Source organism: Rhineura floridana, chromosome 17 (genome assembly GCF_030035675.1).
Source record: "Rhineura floridana isolate rRhiFlo1 chromosome 17, rRhiFlo1.hap2, whole genome shotgun sequence".
NCBI classification, from domain to species: Eukaryota; Metazoa; Chordata; class Lepidosauria; order Squamata; family Rhineuridae; genus Rhineura; species Rhineura floridana.
In genome coordinates, this window is record NC_084496.1 from 11240815 (window position 1) to 11260957 (window position 20143).

The 20143-nt window shown below is 47.3% G+C and overlaps 1 protein-coding gene across 1 annotated transcript in view; it reads right to left on the reverse strand.

Moving 5' to 3' along the window:
- SHISA9 (shisa family member 9) overlaps positions 1 to 16896 on the reverse strand; it is a 268132-nt gene extending 251236 nt beyond the window's left edge. Inside the window, exon 1 of the mRNA XM_061599553.1 lies at positions 16370 to 16896. Within this exon, the coding sequence (XP_061455537.1) occupies positions 16370 to 16896 (527 nt within the window). The remainder of the gene's footprint in view (positions 1 to 16369) is intronic.
- Positions 16897 to 20143: the final 3247 nt, after the last annotated feature.

Consider the following 20143-nt stretch of genomic DNA (forward strand, 5'->3'; position numbering starts at 1 on the left):
GCCTAGCTAATTACACACGATACGCAGCAATTCTTGACTGTGGGGCAGTGTTACATCATTAAATTGTCAGATAGATTTCTGATCACCAGGTTCATTTTATTAGAAAGAGAGAGTTTGCTAGATCCAATAAAAAGAAGGGGGGGGGGAGATTCATAAGGATAGGTAGCCAGAATGAGTTTGAGCGTTTGAAATGACACTTCAATAAGCAGCAATGCTTCAAGACCCACCACTGCAGAGTTGGCCTACATAGCCGAGAAAAACACGCAGCCAGCAGAGAACCCAAAGAGCTGTGCGCATTAATAGGCTCCTAAGAGGGAACTATTATCCCAGTAGAGCCCCAAGTTATGGACTGATCCTGAATAATCCATAAAAGCACACACTCATCCCACACACAGATCCAGTTAATTTAGAGAGGATTTTTTTAATGTATCTGCACAGGCAAAATTTACCAAAGCTAAGGTAGTTGCAAATATATAAAAATGCTATGTTATTTTGTGTGCTGCATTCAATCTCTTTGACTTGTGTTGTGTGATTTTTCTAATAAATAAAGGGTATAAAAACTGCTGGAGGCAGCTACATGCCGAGGCCGGTGACAGGTGGGGGGGGGAAAGAGGAGGTGGCAGAAATGTGAACGACACATTCCAGGCTCCTCCATGTGACCTATTTATTGAGCATTCATCCTGATTTGCTTACACAAAGCTTGCCACGGAGGTTAGACAATGCCTGGCTATTACGCATACATTCTACTTTGTTTGTGGGGAGTAGGAATGGGCAAGAAATTCAGTTGGGTTCACATTTTGAAGTCGAATCTATCAAATTCACTCTTTCCAAAACAGGAGCCAAAACATAGCCATCCTGCAAAATTAGCACTTTTCCAAATTTTGCAATGCAGTTCTCCAGCACAACAACATCATGCATATATAAGGGGGAAGCTGCATAAAAATGAATGTATGTGGGGAAACAACACACAAAATGCCTTAAACTAGGAGAAACTATTTGCAGAAATGTGCACATTAGTCAAAACCGCATAGGAGAAAATTGCACTAAAATGCTGAAGAATTTGCAGGGGGGTTTAAAAAAATTGAAAATTTCTGCAGAAATGTGGAGAACTAAAATTAAGATTGGAAAAATGAGAAACTGAGCGAACCAAAATTGACAGATCCTTCCATGCCTTGAGGGAAGGTTACTCAACAAGGAACATTTGTCCTGCATCGATCCTGGTTCGCTTACACAGCAATTATACATCTTCCTGTTAGTCATTCATTCACCCCCATACTTTTGGGGTGCATTTTGGTGCATTTCCCCATAACTTTCCTAACCACAAAAAGTCCAAAGGATCAATAATTGTTACTGTCGGAAAACAGGAAGCTGCAGAGTCATAGCATTGGCCCATCTAGCTCAGTGTTTTCTACACGGACTGGCAGCCGCTCCCGAGGGTTTCAGGCAGAAACCTTTCCACAGCCTGGAGTTTCCAGGTATTGAACCTGGGGCCCTTGGCATGAAAAGTAGGTCCTCTGCCACTGAGAGGTGGCTCTTCCCCAAGAAATAAGACTTGCAACAAAATGTTGCAGTGTGGGATGCTTCTCTTCAGTATTCCAGCAATCAGCCCTACCTTCTTCCAGGATACCCCATTCCATTCCTCCTCATTTGGTTGGTTTGTGTTTTCTTCCCTCCAATAGTCAGCCAGCGTTCTGTGGCCACTAAACATGCTCAGTCCTGATTGGGCTTTTGGGGTATGCCCCTGCCTTTTCTGGTTTCTCCCATAAAAACCTTGGGATTTACCCAGACCCACTGGTATGTGGACAGTGCCAATTTGGTTACATAAGCAACACAGCTCACCTCTGAATACTCAAAAGGGAATGATATTGGCCCCATCTGCAAGAAACATTTAGAGCAGCATCATACCACTTTAAACAGTCATGGCTTCCCCCAAAGAATCCTGGGAACCGTAGCTTGTGAAGGGTGCTGTGAGGTGATAGGAGACCCCTATTCATACAGCAACTGGCAGAAAGTTTTAACAGTCAATCCATCTCCCCAGGGAACTCTAGGAACGGTAGCTCTGTGAATGGAATAGGGATCTCCTAACCCCTCTCAGCACCCTTCACATACTACAGTTCCCAGGATTCTCTGGGGGAAGCCATGACAGTTAAAGTGGTATAATAGTACCCATAATGTATGGTGCAGATGCGGCCACAGTAAATGAGGAAGCGAAGGCAAGGTGGTTGTCATGGCATGATTATGATTATTTACTTGCCCATCACCAGCAAGTCCCAGGGCGGGTTATAGCAATTTAAAATCCAGTATTAAAAACGGTTAAAACAAATTACAGTCACTGGAGGAAGGGGGTCCTGAAAACACATTATGTCAGGTATCAAGGGCCAAAGTGAAGAGGAGCGTCTTCAGCATACAGAGGAAGCTATAGAATGAAGGCGCCAGATGCACCTCTGTGGCGAGGGAATTCAGCAACCTCGGAGCTGCCACAGAAAATGCGCTCTTCTGGGTCACCACCCCTAAGACCTCTCAGGGTGGCAGAACTACCAAGAGGGGCCCCTCTGCCAGTCTTAACACCCAGGACCCCTTGAAGCAGTCCCACCCAATCCAATCCTTGCAGGAAACCCAACTAGCGCTGACACCATCATCAAATGAGTGCATGCTTCTTGAAACCCAAACGCATGCCGTACGCAAGGTGTGTAGGACACCCACATGTTGCATGGTTACTGCAGAGCCGTTTCCTGCAGCAATAATAAAAGGTAGGCCTGCTCCTGGGGAAAGGCGGTTTTTAAACGAGGAGTTTTGCAGTTCATTGCTGCTTCTCTTAGCCATCACGCAACACTGGCTCCTAGTCAGGGCAGAGAATCTATCAGCAGCAATGGGGGAGCTGCAGCCTTCCAGGGGTTGCCGGACTCCACCTCACATCGTTGCTGGCCATTGCTCATGCTGGCCAGGGCTGATGGGAATCCAACAATGTCAGGAGGGCCACAAGCTCTCCATCCCTGATCTACGGAATCATCAGTATAGTAAGACAGAAAGCTGCCATGCACTGAGTTGGACCACTGGTCCATCTTGCTGAGGACTGTCTGCTCTGACTGGCAGCAGCTCTCTGCGGTTTCAGGCAGGAGTCCCTCCCAGCTCTGCCTGGAGATGCCGGGGACTGAACCTAGGGGACTGCCTTCAAGTAGATCCCGAGTTATGGCTACCCTATGAATAGGGATTTCGTGGTAAGCAGTATTCAGAAGGGGTTTACCATTGCCTCCTTCTGAAGCTAGTCCTCCCCAGCTGGCTAGGACCTGCTCAGCTTGCCACAGCTGTACAAGCCAGCCCCTTCCTTGCCTGCAACTGCCAGCTGGGGGGCAACTGGGCTCCTTGGGACTATGCAGCTTGCCCACGGCTGCATGGGTGGCAGGACACATCACCCCTGAGCCACTCACTGTGGGGGTGATCTTTAGCTGGCCCTTGACACCCAGGTTCTGCCTGCAAAGCAGATGCTGTGCTGCTGAACTATGGCCCTTTCCCCCCCCCAAAGAGGGGAAGAGTATAATCATATACTGCCAGCTGGGACTCATATAAATGAATGCTCCCACCTACCTACATGCAGGCAAACAAAATATCTGCAAACAGAAAATGAGATATCAAGGATAATGGTTCAGCTGTTAAGGAAGAGGCAGGAGCCTTTCGTTAGATTTAGGTTCTAGGTGTTCTGCAGGTTTCAGGTTACACCAAGCCAGTTTTCTCTCTCTCCAGCCCCCCCCCCCAAACCTCAGTCAGGGCTGGTGCAAGCCACTGCACTACCCAAGTCAGGTGACCCTGCTGCCAAACACCACTCACTCCTGTTGCTATTAATTGACTGGTTGATTCATCTACCACTTGATGCCAAGACAGGCTTCCGAATGGTTTACAAAAGATCAAAACCATTTCTACAAACATGAAAACATCCATAGGAAGCTGCCTTGTGCTGAATCAGACTATTGGTCTCTCTAGCTCAGTATTGTCGACCCTGACTGGCAGCGGCTCTCCAGGGTTTCAGGCAGGAGTCTCTCCCAGCCCTACCTGGGGCTGCCATCAGAGATTGAACCTGGGACCTCCTGCATGCAAAGCGGATGCTCCACCACCGAGCCACAGCCCTTCCCTGACGAAAACACACAATAAAACAATCCCATTAAATTAAAAAGCACCCATCATGAAAAGGTGCAATACAACATTAAAACAGCCCGACAATGAAAAGAGGAGACTCAGGTCAAGGGTCTGCCTGTGTAAACGGATGCATCTTCAAAAGCGGGTGGGATGCCAATATAGGGTCCTCCCCAGTGCTACTCCTACTCCGAGGAGACCCATTGGAATTAATGGACATGGCTAATTTAAGCCCATTCCTTTCAATGGGTTGACTCTGAGTAGAACTCCCCCACCACGCTTAAACGATTTTGCCATCACTAACGCAGCAGCAGCACAGGCTGTATCTCCGCCTCCCCTTCCCCTCTGCCTCCTCTGAGGAAGGGGGGACGTCTTCAGAGCAAGCTCTGCCCTGGTAACCTTGGCTGGCCAGCTGGCAGTGGAAGTAATGTAAGTGATCAGGAGCCAGGAAGCCCTAATCCTTCCCGCTGCCGGAGGCCATTGCCTCAGTTTGCCTCATGAAAGGGCCGGCCCAAAGCTCAGTGGCAGAGCATCTGCTGTGCATGCCAGGTTGAGTTCCCAGCTAGGGATGGGTGAGAATTTCGATTCAGTTTGCATTTCAAGCAGAATTTATCAAATTCGCAATTTCTGAAACAATATGAGACCCAAAACACAGCCATCCTTTGAAATTCGCGTTTATTTGAATTTTGGGATGCACTTCGCCAAGTACATAACATTTACAAAATTAGGGGAAAGTGTGTGCAAAAAGGAATACATGAGTGAAAACAACCTGCAAAAAGGCATGAAATGATGAGAAATGGCTTGCAAAAATGCATACTTTCCTCAAAACTGCCTAGAAAAATGTGTTTATTTGGAGAAATTTGCAGTAAAATGGTGAAGAATTTTCATGAGGATTTTTTTTTTAAAAAAATTGCAAATCGCTGTAGAAATGTAGAGAACTGGATTTAATCTTGGAAAAATGAGAAACTGAGAGAACCAAAACGGACAGATCTTTCCCTCCCTATTCCCAGCATTCCTCCTTCTGGGAGAAAGTGTGGCACATCAATTTAACCATCATCATCATCATCTGCAGGCAGGGCTAGAGGAGACCCCAGTCTGAAACCCTAGAGAGCTAATGCCGGTAGACCGTATTTAGATGGACCAAGGCAGTTTCCTGGTTCTATTTTGCTTAATATCCAGCCTGATGAAGCGTTCTGGAGAAGAAGTGTGCATACTATTTTGTGATATTTTGTTTGGTTCTAAAAAAGGTATTGTCCTGCTATTAATTGGGGGGGGGGTGCTTTTTCTCAAGAAAGAGAGAGAGAGAGAGAGAGAGAGAGAGAGAGAGAGAGAGAGAGAGAGAGAGAGAGAATTATTCTGAAAACACATTTACATCTGCAATGTATAGATATTCCCTATCGGCAATTGTGTGTAACCTGCACCTTCCATCCACAGTTCCTATCTGTTGTGCTTATTTTACAAGAGCCTCAACTTCCCTTCCAGGCTCCTAAAACACTTCACTGCCTTTGCCATGTCCAAACGGACTACTCATTCTCTTATCACAGCTCATCACTACGGCTGCGATCTTATGAAGCAAGTGCCACTGAAGTCAGTAGGGTCAATTTCCCAGCGAGCGTGCGCAAGATTGGGCTAAGATTATGCCATATATCACAATGCGCAGCCAAACATCTGTTATTAAGCTACTGCGATTAAAGTTTCATTTTTAATACCACTTTTCAGCCCAAGGATAAACAATATATTAAAATGCAATAAAAATAATACGGCATTATTATTTTTTAATATTTTTTTACAAACCCAATTGTAAGTCATCCACAGGCTGCGTGGAAATTTATGAAGAGCCCGGCTGGGTTAGGCCAAAGACCCATCTAGTCCTGCATCCTATTTGCTCGGTGGCCAACCAGATGGCTCTGAGAAGCCCAGAAGCAGGACCTGAGTGCAGTATTCCTCTTCCGACTGTGATTCCCAGCAACTGGTATTTACCAGGAGCCTCCCTTGGGCAGGTTGTCATCTTTCATTCCAATTTGCCTCATAGAGTTCTGGCACAGATCAGTCATTTATAACATGAAGATTTTTAAAGCATCAAACAGCTCTTCAGACACGGTTGCTCTTGATCCTAGTAGGATCAGAGCTTGGGAAAGTTACTTTTTTTGAACTCCAACTCCCATCAGCCCCAGCCAGCATGGCCACTGGATTGGGCTGATGGGAGTTGTAGTTCAAAAAAGTCACTTTCCCAAGCTCTGAGTAGGATGAAGTTAGGAACATAGAAAGCTGCCTTACACTGAGTCAGACCATTGGTCCCCCTACCTCAATATCGTCTGCACTGACTGGCAACTGCTCTCCACAGACAGAGGTCTCTCCAGTCCCATCTGGAGATGCCAGATACTGAACTTTGACCTGCCTGCACGAAAATCATGAAAACCATATACTTATTCAGTGACTCACAAAAAGAGCTGCCTTCGTCAGCTGCTCCCCGTGAATCAAAGGGTTCGGCTGCCAAAGTGGCAGCTACAGAACTCCAAGAATGGAACATTCAGAAGTGTGCATTTGCTGTAGCTGAACATGGGGAGATCCATAGAATCATAGAATAGTTGGAAGGGGCCTATAAGGCCATCCAGTCCAACCCCCTGCTCAATGCAGGAATCCAAATCAAAGCATTCCCGACCGATGGCTCTCCAGGAGAGACAAAAGAAATAACATCTTCACACAGCACACAGTTAAACTCTGGGCTTTGCTCACACAAGAGGCAGCGATGACCACCAACTTGGATGGCTTTAAAAAAGGATCAAGCAAATCCATGGCGGAGATGGTTATCAATGACTACTAGGGCTATGTTCTGCTTCCATGGTCAGGGATAGTATGATTCTGAATACCAGGTGCTGGAAGCCACAGGACAGGCAGAGCTTGGAAAGGTTACTTTTTTGAACTACAACTCCCATCAGCCCAATCCAGTGGCCATGCAGGCTGGGGCTGGTGGGAGTTGTAGTTTTAAAAAGTAACTTTTCCAAGCTCTGAGGACAGGAGAGTGGTCTTGCACTCAGATCCTGCTTGCAGGCTTCCCATAGGCATCTGGTTGGTCACTGTGATAAGATCATACTGGACTAGATGGGCCTTTGGCATGATCCAGCAGGCTCTCCTTATGCTCTTATGAGCGTTCTCAGGTATTATCCTCTGGGCTAAGGCCATACGATAAATCCAGACATTTTCTCAGTTGTAATTGTAGGTGGCATCAACAGGTGTACTGTGTCCAAATCAGGAAAGCAAAGACACCACTCTTTTCTCCTTTGATCTGACTTCAGCTGGAATAGCGCATTCTCTTCTGGGCACTACATTTTAGCAAATTCAACAAACCGATATGCGTCGGGAGGATTTTGTTTGTGCCCTTGTTTCTTAGTTCTAAACCACTTTTCAGCCCTCAGTAAAGGACCTCCCCAGAACAGTTTATAATCCATGGTAGAGATGGGTGAGAATTTCAATTCAGTTCACATTTCAAGCACAATTTATCAAATTCGCAATTTCCAAAACAGCATGAGAACCGAAACATAGCCATCCTTTGAAATTCACATATATTAGAATTTTGGGATGCAGTTCGCCAACTAAACAACATTTACAAAAATGCATATATTAGGGGAAGGTGTGCATTAAAATGAATACGTGAGTGAAAACAACCTGCAAAAAGGCATGAAATGATGAGAAATGGCTTGCAAAAATGTGTACTTTTGTCACAACTGTCTACAAAAATGTGTTTATTTGGAGAAATTTGCACTAAAACGGTGGAGAATTTTCATGAGGATTTTTTTTTTTAAAAAATTGCAGATTGCTGTAGAAATGTAGAGAACTGAATTTAACATTGGAAAAGGGAGAAACGGAGAGAACTGAAAGAGACAGATCTTTCCATTCCTAGTCCATGGTAAGAGGCATGGAGACTGAGTTGAAGCAGCTGGGTGTGTCTAGCCTTGAGAAGCAGTGAATGAAGCCACATCCGTATCATTCATTTAAAGCCCTCTGATACCACTTTAAGTAGTCAGGGCTTCCCCTAAAGAATCCTGGGAACTGTAGTTTTACCAAAAGTGCAGACAGTTGTTAGGAGACCCCTATTCCCCTCACGGAGCTATAAAGAGGGAACTCTGGGGATTGTATCTCTGTGAGGGGAATAGGGGTCTGCTAATGACTCTGAGCACCCTTAACAAACTACAGTTCCCAGGGTTCTTTGGGAGAAGCCCTGACTGTTTAAAATGCCATGATACTGCTTTAAATGTATAGTGCTGATGGGGCCTAAGAGGTGGTGATAGCCAACTTCAAATATTTGAAGGGCTGTCACAGAGATGATGGAGCAAGTTTATTTTCTGTTGCTCCAGAAGGTTGGACCTGAACCGGTCAGCTCAAATCAAAAGAAGGGGATTTTGATTGGACATTATAAGGATGTCGGGTGCAAGCTGCAAGGAAACTCTGTTCAAAAGTTGCTGTGAACTTTCCCCCCTTCTTTCTATTCTGTTTCTGTTTACTGTATAGTGTAGTGAACTGAAACTGATGAATTGTGATAACTAGTATGTTCTAAATTGAATCAACCTGTTTTATTAGCAGTGTGAAGAACCAAATGAGTTATTCTTCAGGAACTGTAGTTAGAAAGAGATAAACTTGCTGTTGGAAATGAAACATAACATTTAAAAGGCTGCAACTCAACAGACCGATTTTTGTGATTTTAAAAAGAGGAAGGAAGAAAAAGAGAGAAAGAAGAAGGGAACAGGACAAAGGAGAGAGACAGCGAGAAAGGGAATGGGTTAAGACTTAATCTTTGACACTGCCTGCATTTAATTTATATTTTGACTTTAGCAAATGTTTTATTTGTTCTAATGTGTTTTAATTGTTTTTGATGTTGTATTTTGGATTTTTTACCCACCCTGGGAGCTATTGGTGAACAGTGGGTAAAAAGTATGATAAACAAACAAACATGCGGATGTCAGCAGCCCAAGAGTGGAATAAACAGACTGAAAGGTGGTAGACACTCCTTCTTTAAGCAAAGGCTATATGGATAGCCACCTAACAGGGATACTGTAGCAGTAATTTCCTGCAGTGGGGGTTGGACTAGATGACCTTTGAGGTACCTTACAATTCTATGATTGTAGATGATTTTCCCATTTGACTCTGAACCTGATCTCTCTCCTTGCTTGCCTTAAGCAACATGAGACTCATTTGAGACAGATAGGAAGGGACTGAATGACAATACAATGCATAGGCACACAAATGGACTTTCCATCAGCCCAAGATGGACATGTGTGTGTGTACACATGTGCCTGCACGGACACACATGCATGCACTCTCTCCCTCTCATTTTTCAGCAATGCATCCTCAGGAATGGGAAAATACTGGCAGTCTAAGGCCTAGTTCTCACTAAAATTGTCAACTTTAATCAGGGCTGCACCATGCCAGACTACAGGCAGGAGCTCACATTATGAAATGCTCCTCCATTTTAGGGGTGGAGGTATTCTCTGCACATAGAAAACTAGCCTAGATTCTACTAGCCTAGAAATGTTCCTGACATGCTTGATTTCTTGTAAGGATTTTTCTTCTTCATAGGAACATCAGAAGGGCCCTGCTGGATCAGACCAAGGCCTGTCTTGCAATGCACTCTGTTCTCATAGTTGCCAAGCAGATGCCTTTGGGAAGTCCACATGCAGGAACTGAGCACAACATCACTCTCTCCACCTGCAGTTCCCAGCAGCTGGTATTCAGAGGCATAGCTCTTTACCCTGGCCTTTGACACCTGAGATGTATATTTTCAGGACCCACCCTACTTAGAAGACAAATAATTGGGTGTTAGAACAAATTGAACCAGAACTATCACTAGAAGCTAGAATGATGAAACTGAGGTTATCATACTTTGGACGCATAATGAGAAGACATGATTCACTAGAAAAGACAATAATGCTGGGAAAAACAGAAGGGAGTAGAAAAAGAGGAAGGCCAAACAAGAGATGGATTGATTCCATAAAGGAAGCCACAGACCTGAACTTACAAGATCTGAACAGGGTGGTTTATGACAGATGCTCTTGGAGGTCATTGATCCACAGAGTCGCCATAAGTCGTAGTCGACTTGAAGGCAGATAACAACAACAAAACAACAAACAAACCCTACTTAGTGATTTTAGGATGCTTTTAATGCTGTATTTTAAAATTGTTGTAACCCACCCTGGGACCTTTGAGTGAAGGGCGGATAATCGATGATGATAACGCCGCCAACAGTGGAGACTGAACACAGCCATTATGGCTAGTACTCACTGATCGCCTTCTCCTCCATGAATTTGTCTAACCCTCTTTTACAGCCACCCAAGTCGCTGGCCATCACCTCCTCCTGTGGGAGTGAACTCCATAGTTTGACTATGTGCTGTGTGAAGAAGGCCTTTCTTTTGTCTGTCCCAAACCTTCCAACATTCAGCTTCATTGGATGGCCCCGGGTTCTAGTACTAGAGAGGGAAACGCTACCCTGTACCTCCACTCCATGCATATAAAGGGGCATTCAGTTATAAGAGCCCTCACTGCACTCTAAAAAGGTACAGTTCAGACCAGTGTGTGAATTATGGGGCAGGGGTGGAAGCTAGGAGGGACCCTAATGAAGCTCACATGCCCTAACCCCCGACTTTCCCCACTTTTAGTCAAATCAAGGTATCTTCTGTAGCTATCTAAAAGGAGTCAATGAGGGAGGCATCAGAAAATGTACAGGGGCTGGAACCCTCTGAGCTCACTAGTAATTTAAGGATGGGTCCAGCTACAAGTTGGCTACCTCAGTAATAACTAGGGATGGAGGAGAAATTTGATTCAGTTCACATTTAAAGCCAAATTTATCAAATTAGGACCTTCCAAAATGCCTCGAGAACCGAAACACAGCCATGCCTTGAAAGTCACACTTATCTGAATTCTCCAACCAACCAATGTTGACAAAAGTGCGTATATTAGGGGAGAGTGTGCCCACGATGAATATAATAGTGAAAATAACGTACACAAATGCATTGCATTAGGATAAATGGCTTGCAAAAAATTGTACATTAGTCAAAGCTGCTTACAAAAGTGTGTTTATTGGGAGAAAGTCACACTAAGATGCTGAAGAATTTTCATTAGGATTTAAAAAAAAAAAATTGCCAAAGAAATGTGGAGAACTGAATGTATGATTGGAAAAAGAAGAAACTGAAAGAACCGTAATGGACTGATCCTTCCATTCCAAGTAACAACTAGACCTGTGAGGCAAACCAGAGTATTCCACTCCCAGGCTGCATACACACCATGCATTTAAGGCACATGGATTCCCCCAAAGAATCCTGGGACCTATAGTTTACCCCTCACAGAGTTACAGTTCCCAGCACCCTAAACAAACTACAGTTCCCAGGATTATTTTGGGGAGGTCCCATGCTTTAAACGTATGGCGTGCAGCAGCCCCAGTCTTTGGGCTCCAGAAAATGAAAGAGGCAAAGAAGACAGAAGAGACAGAAGAGGAAGCATAGAAAGCATAGTCACAGGCACAAGATTTTTGTCCCTAGTGGTGGAAAAACACTTTCTTACTCTTTGACTTAATGGTCGAATGGGGACCCCTCTTTTAGATGGTAGCGTGCATCACTTTGTTTCATTCTAAATGTGGTGTGCCAACCCTGCTCATTCTGCTGAGTGGGGTGCCTGGACCTCTGCCCACAAAAGTCCCGTCCTTATGGCGCCAATGTTTGTCCCTCTGCTAGGTTGAAAAATGCATAACATTCCCACTTCCAGTAATTAGCAGCGGCGGCTTGTGGCTCCCATTTCGGTGGGGCAATGAAATCCACTCCGGGTTTTAGTCTGAACGTTTAGCTGAAGCACCTTGGACAGCTCCTTGAAAGTTCAAACCAGCCACCTCTGCTAATTACAATGAATAGCTAAAAGTCCTATTCTTTCCTAAGCTTATTTGAAAATTGTCCCCTGAATGTACTCTCCCCCACCCTGAAATCTGTCAAATCTTCCCATCATTTGTTTTGTACACCGCCCAGAGAGCTATTAGCTATGGGCAGTTTAGAAATGAAAATAAATAAATAAAATAAATAAATCAGCAGGGCATTTGCCACGTAGACATAGACCAAAGAGGCATCTGCTTGCCTCCCCACCCTCCCCACCACCGCCTCCTCCACTGTATTCTGACCCCTTTCAGCAACTGTTTCTGGCCCTGTTTTGGAGTCTAGGGTAGATAACAAAGAGCATTGTGGAGTTCAAATAGCATGGACTATTCCACAGCAACAGAGGGCCTTTTGGAGGGCTAGATGTCTAATCTTGACAGATGCTGGCCTGAAGGGGTTTCCAACATCTTGTCCCTTATAAATCTCAGCAGTTAGCTGAAGTAGAAAGATCTCTCCAGAAACTTTTATAGTTCCGACAGATAAGCAACAGAGAGTTGAGGGATTATTATTTCTCTACATGAACACCACACAGCTTCCCTTCTCCAATGGCATTTGAAACAGTCAAGACATTTAAGTTCGAATGAAGATCAATAGGAGAGGGAATTACAAAAGCCTTCACTGAGGAATGAGGAGGATTGGGAGTGACTGCGGAGCTCGTTGCAGCCCAGCAATTCCGGAGTAACTCCGGTAGCTGCAAACGTGTGAAAATTTGGCATGCAAACACTGCTTGCTAACAGAGGCTTGTATCCAATGCTGTTCCCACTGAGAGCAGACCCCTTGAATTGAATGGGCATGACTAATTTGAGTCCATTCATTTAAATGGGTTTACTCTGAGTAGAACTTAGCTGGATACAACCCAGAAGGTTCCATGGGTCGCAGCTGCTCCATATTATCATCATTATGCCCTAAACCCAGTAGATCCCAGGGTGGGTTACATACATTTAAAATACAGTATTAAAAGCAATTAAAACACATGACATTCACAGGGAATAGCGTAGGTCCTGAAAACGTACATCTCAAGTGCTGAAGATCAGGGTAAAGAGGTGTATCTTTCGTATTCACGGAAGACTGTACAGCGAAGGTGCCAGACACACTTTTGCAGGGAGGAAATTCCACAACTTAGGGGCTGCCACAGAGAAAACCCTTTCTCGGGCCTGTCCCCACCTGAATTTCTAGGACAGAAGTTGCACCCCCGACAACTGTCCCTGCACAATAGTCAATGAACATCAGAATCTGCCTTACACTTGGCAAGACAATTTGTCCATAAAGCCTATTATTGTCTACTCTGACCGGCAGCAGCCTTCCAGAATCTCAGCCAGAAAAAGACCCGTGATCCAGTTTAACAAAAGACCTGTGGTCCTTTTTTAAAGCAGAGATACCGAGGATCAAAGGCAGAGACTTCTGCACACCCAGCATGTGTTCTGCTACTGAGCTATGGTCCCAGCCAAAGATAGACCATGCACAGGACGCATTGTCATATACAGACAGATATAAATATCTGCATTCTGGAGAATCACTCTGGCAACCATCTCGCAACTGAAATATGCTCCATCAGAACTGTTCTGCGGTATGGATAAGCTGAGAGTTTAGGGTGTCTGTGTGATCATTGTCCTTATTTATTATAAATTACATATTTGGCACTTTTCCGAATAAACACACACACAAATGCAGTTGTCCCTAAGAAAGCTTACATCTTAGAGTTTGCTTGTGGGGAGAAGAGGTAAAAGCAGCAAGGGGTGGGTTGGGACACATGCAAGAGTTAGAAGAGACCTCAACATTCATCTTGTCCCCTACTGATGCAGGAAATCCATTGCTAGACTATCCTTGGGAGGTAGCCATCCAGATTCTGCAAAAACCTTTAACTAAGGAGAATCTGGATAGCTACTGAGACAGTGTGTTCCGCTGTCTAATAAGCCTGTATTATCAGGACATTCTTCCCATCGTCTAGTCTACATCCCCTTTGTCGGAATTTAAACCTCTTGGCTTGGATCCTACCCTCTCGGGTACCGAAAGGTGCTTCACCTCCTACGTGGCAGCTCTTCAGATATTTGAAGGCGGCTTTTATTAGTGCCTAATCAACTCTTATCCAGGCTCTTTGTGTAAAGGGTGGGTTTTAAGGAGATGGGCGAGAGGAAGCACCATCGAAGCCATCTGAGGGGGAGTTCTAGGCATTCAAGGGGCAGTAAGGGAAATGGGTGGAGTTGCTAGAAGGTCCCTGCTTATCTCCAGACCACCTCTCTGTGGAGCTGACTATGTGCCCAGTGAGCACATCCATGCACTCCAATTTCACAGTTTTGTTCCTCTCCTATTGCGGCAGGTGCCCTACAGTGTGTCCTGGTTCACCTTTCAGCATACCTGTCAGTGTAGACACTACAGAAACAGGAGAAGATGCTAAGGGGGAGCAAGGTACCCAAGCATCTCCCAACGAATCAAGGGACAGAGGACAGAATGGAACCCCAGTCTCCACCAACTCTTGGCCTACATTTACTGGAGGAGGCTCCTCAAAGCTGGCTAGGAGGGCTTCCTTTGGGCAACCCCCACCAGCAAACCTGGCCTCACCAGGATTATCCCTCACACAGCATGTTGGGCTGCCTGCAAATTCCTGTGCTCTGCTCTCCTCCTTGGTAGTAAAATGATCGCCCATCAGCCAGTTTATAAATAGCAAATAATTGCTAGTGAAAGAACGGGTGATGCATTCTGAATCCTATTTTGGGTGTCTCGGTGCAGGGGGAGGTTGTTAATCACAAAGCAAATAGCAGGATCTTGGACAAGGAAGGTGCTCCAGGTGCTGAGTCCATCTCTTGTGGGGGGGGGTAGTGGAGGAGGTCAGGAGGAGAAGGTAAGGGACCAGGCTGCTTTTGAGTTGTGCCTTTTCAAGGCACACTACCCATGCCTGAGAGAGAAAGCATCTTTGCAACTCTAGTCTTCATCTTGAAAGTTGCCCTAGTTGTGATAGGGATCTGCCTAACAGAGCTATTTGCTGCTGCTGCTTCTCCTTCTTCTTTATAATTGTTTTTATTTTATCTGCAAATATCTTTCCCCATCTGTTTTGCTTTCATGTGTCCGGGATTAGCATAATGAAACAGACAGAGCGAATAACTTGACAAACGAGGGTCGGGTCTTTGATTCTCTACTGTTGTCACAATTTGGGAAAGTGTGTGTGTGTGTGTGTGCGTCTTCAGAATCGCAGGGAGAGGCAGCCAAAAGTGAGGTTGTGCCCACTTGCCTGATCATCAGCCAGGAGAGCCAGCTTGTGGTGAGAGCAGTGCCCACCAGCTTCACTTGGCATTGGAGGGAAGGAAATATATTTGAGCTACAACAGCCAGTTACTTGGTGGATACAGAACACAAAACACAACACACACACACAGAGAGAAAGGACTGTAGCTCAGTGGCAGAGCATCTGCCTTGCATGCAGAAGGTCCAAGGTTCAAGCCCCAGCATCTCCAGAAAAGGCTGGGAAAGACCCCTATTGGAAACCTTGGAAAGCCACTGCCAGTCTGTGTAGGCAAAACTGAGCTAGATGGACCAATGGTCTGAGTTGGTCAATATAGGGCACATTGACTGTATTCCACCTCCTAACTGGCCCCATTATAGTGTGAGATATTATATGAACCTAGGAGCCTCTCTCTCTCCCCCCCCCCCAAATATGCTATAGGTCTTCTAACAAGACCGTCGGTTTGAGGTCATTCTCTGCAACCTCTCCCTTATGCTCCTTTTTCATTTTTTTTTAACGTTAAGGTGCAGGTCTGTTTCTCGGAGAAAGGAGGCGACTCAAGCACTTGCAAGGTGGAACTGCTCCCGCTTTGTCCTTGGAAACCAAAGAGGTGTGCTGATGGAGGAAGGGGCGTGCGTGTGTGTTTACAAGCCATTGCGGAGAAGTTTGCCCCGTACGCGCAACAGTTGGACAGGGGAAGAGAGAAGCAGCTACCAACAGCCCTGCCATGCCGAGTGAAACGCCCCATTTGTTTTCTTCGCTGCTGCAAGTCTCTACGGCGCGTGTCCGTCTCCCAGCCTTTTCGCTGTCTGGAGCTCTCTTTGATGAAGGCATGTGGCTAAACCCCCGGGAAAGGACCGGGCTAATACGCCAGAGGGGTGGCTACTCGAGCTCAGGGGCCCATGGGGGACGCGAGGGCACGGCGCACCCCGAAGAAGCAGAAGAAAAAATCCCGAACAAACTCCAGCGCGGGTGACTCTTAAGGGCTGGCTGGAGTTCTTCGGGCTCAAGGCACGCACAGAGGCTTAGACAGGTGGCCACGCTCGGGTTTGGGTTGGACTCGCGGGTTCCCCTTCCCCCCCCCAAAAAAAGAGCCTGGCTGAGCCTCGCCTTACCTGGACATGTGCTCCCGCTGAGGTCGATGGGCTTTCTCCAGCCCCAGTTTAGTGAAGATCCCCACCAGCACCATAATGGCCACCACCCCGCAGATGATGTAGACGATGAGGTTGGTTTTGTCTCGAGTAGGGTCGTGGGAAGGGTCGAGGGGGCGGTTGGTCAGCTTGGTCCCGTTCAGCCAGGGGGGCATGATGTAGTTGGTGCAGATCTCCTGATCCAAGCGGCCCTTATGGTACTTGCAGCAAAAGCGAAAGCCACAAGTGCCGCAACAGAAAGGATACTCCCGGACGCTGCAATTGAACGGCGGGTCCCACTGGCCCATCACGTCGTAGTAGCCCCTGCATTTCTCCGGGGTAGGGGGCGGCTCCGAGGCGTCGGCGTGCGGCTCCCCGGTTCGGCTCTGGTTCCCCCCGGAGAGCATCACGATGCTGCCCAAGTGCTGTCCGGCTTTCTCCTGCGCCCGGCCCAAGAGGGTGAGAAGGTCCGCCACCAAGTAGCCCAAGAACAGCCGAAGGAAGCCCTTCATCCTTCTCAGCGCCAGCCCGGGCGAGCTGAGGCTGTCGCCGCCGCCGCCGCAACTCAAGCCGCTCGACGCTGCTGCGATGCGCCAAGAACTGCACATAAAGGGGGCTCTCGGGCAAACGCGGGGAACCCGCTTGGGTTTCAGCACCATGGACAGCTCCGCGGGGTTAACGAGCCGGCGATTTCAGCACCGTGGACAGCCCCAAGCGGCCGCGCAGCCTTGCAGGGCCGCCTCTGCCCAGCATGCGGAGCTGGGGGGGGGTGCCAGTCCCCCCCTCCCTACCTCTGTCTCCCCCCCCACCCCTTCCCGAAGCCTCAGAGCGAGGGGAGTGAACTGCGCGCGGCACTTGTGGAGCGTGGAGACAGGAGGAAAAGAGAGTGAATGAGTGAGGGGCCAAAAGGAGGAGGCAACCGAGGAGGAGGAGGTGTTGGCGTGGGGGGGGGGCTGCCAAGGGTTGCTGTAGGGGCGAAAGGAGGAACCCGGGCCTCTGGGGAAATCGGAGGCGGGGGCTGCAGAGCGGATTTGCAGCGGTAGGTGGTTGCGGGGGGCGGGGAGAGAGGAAAGAGATGGTGCCTCCAGCAGGAGGGAAGAACGAAACTCACTTCCCTGCGCTCTCCACCCGCCACCCAGCTCACACACACGCGCACAGAGAGAGGAGACCTCGCCAAGTTCTCCAGCAGGGAAACTCTCTGGCCCCCTCCCCGGCCTCTTCTGCAGGGAGGAGGAAGGGGAGGGGAGGGAGACTGCAGCTTTGCCTTAGAGAACAGCATGGGAGTCGGGAGCGGGGTGGATGGGTGTGCTCACCTGTGCTCCGTGTCCCACCTCACCGGTGGAGAAGGAACCCATCAGAGAGGCAAAAGGGTAGGAGGCAAAAGGCTACCAGAGGATGGAGCGAGGGCCTCCCAAGTGGGGCATCCACAACAGGTCTTTGGTGAGCCTGATGGGGGAGGAACATAACCAACACCACATACACACACTCACACACTTTCTCTGGAAAATGATAAAGGGCATTTATTCCAAACTTCAGATTTTAGGGGTATATTTTGTTTTTTTCAATGAGAATCCCAGGAGCTGAGGGCAAAGAAAGCAAACAGAGAATTAAGGGCCAGGGTGCCTCTGACCATATGCTTAGCCCAGGGATTTGTTTCCAGTATTAACATTATTCTCACAGTCCTGTCATGCAAAAAGTCACTCTGGGTTCCTTCTGCCATCTACCCCCCCCCCAAAAAATCCTAATTAGGGAGAGAGAAGCATTTTTGTTGTTTTTATTGTTAACAGATTGGGAATCAGAACCCTTGCAGATCCGCTACAGATCACCCAGAGATATATCAGTAGATCCTGGTTTTACTTTTGCCCCTTCCTAGTGTATAAAAGGTAAAGGTAAAGGTGTCACCGCACTTGTAGTGCGAGTCGTTTCCGACTCTTAGGGTGACGTCTTAAGAACATAAGAAGAGCCTGCTGGATCAGGCCAGTGGCCCATCTAGTCCAGCATCCTGTTCTCACAGTGGCCAACCAGGTGCCGGGGGGAAGCCCGCAAGCAGGACCCGAGTGCAAGAACACTCTCCCCTCCTGAGGCTTCCAGCAACTGGTTTTCAGAAGCATACTGCCTCTGACTAGGGTGGCAGAGCACAGCCATCATGGTTAGTAGCCATTGATAGCCCTGTCCTCCATGAATTTGTCTAATCTTCTTTTAAAGCCATCCAAGCTGGTGGCCATTACTGCATCTTGTGGGAGCAAATTCCATAGTTTAACTATGCACTGAGTAAAGAAGTCGGGAAGCTCCACCCTCGATCACTGCCTGGTACTGGCTCATTTAGTGCAAAAATACTCCAAATCATGAGGTGGCAAACTTTTCACAGCCTTTATACACTTGAAATCAGCCTTTGATTCCATCCTTCGTGATTGACTTTGGAGCAAGCTAGACTCGCTGCTCATAGAGAAGAGACTTTTGTTCCTGATCCTTGCATTGTATTGTAATACTTCCATACAAGTATGTTGCAGCTATCGAGGCCATCTCTCTCGAGAGATCCACTCTTCACAAGGTGTCAGACAGAGGTGTGTTCTTGCCCCCACCTTATTCAACTTATACTTGGCTGACCTCCCTCCTGCCACGAGAATATGACAATCCCATCCACTCAAGCTTGGGTCTACTAAAGTATCCATCTTGCGACATTTACTAGGCAGACCATATATACGGGGTGGGATTGCCAGTTCCGTCCCCGGCCTTTCTTTACCCCCCAGCATAGGCTGCCTCTCCTTGACCCTGGGGATCCTACAGTGGTTGGATTGTATGGATCACCAAAGCCAAATGCTACAGAAGTATGTGTGCTCTAGAAAGGAACTGGAGGAATGAAAAAGACAGAGTGGGGTAGTAGCTAGAGTGGTAAGGGACTAGGATTAGGGGTTCAAATCCTCACTTGGGCATGACATTCATGGGGTGGCCCTGGGCCAGTCACTCTCTCACAGCTTGACCCACCTCACAAGGTTATGGTGAGGATAAAACGGGCACCCCTGAGCATCTGTATTGCAATGCAGGGTGTTCAAAACTCAACACAAACCTTTATTGATACAATCCTTAAGACAGAAATAGTGGTCTCCCTAAGGCTGAACAGTGACTTCATGGCTGTGAGATCTAAATCAAAAAAAGCTTGTTCTTAGCCACACCAGGCCCTTTAGCAGGAGTGGAGAGCCTCAGGCTCAGGGGCCAAATGCAGCCCTCTAAGCCTCTATCTGGCCCCCAGCCACACCCCCTACTAGCCCTGGTTTGCACCTTCCTTGAGTGCTCTTGCTTCTCTGGAATGCGTGCTTCAATTCCGGTAATGCCTCCTGTTGCTCTGGATAGAGAATAGAGAGGAGTGGGGGTGGGGGTAGAAATTAGCCTACTGTACATAGGGAACATTTACATTCATTGCTCTGCCCACTTATGCCCCTGGCCCCGCCAACCACTGGGATGTGGTCCTTAGAAAGTTTCCCAGGAGGGAATGTGGCCCTTAGGATGAAAAAGTTTCCCCACCCCTGCTGTACAGGGATAGGATCACCCAAAATCAACAGTTTTCCAGCTGCGCCAACTGCTAGAGCAGCCTTTCCCAACCAGTGTGCCTCCAGATGTTGTTGGACCACAACTCCCATCAGCCTCAGCCAGCATTGCCAATGGTCAGGAAGATGGAGTTGTGGTCCAACAACATCTGGAGGCACACTGGTTGGGAAAGGCTGTGCTAGAGAATAACCCAGTTGTTTTAGGCTTGATGTA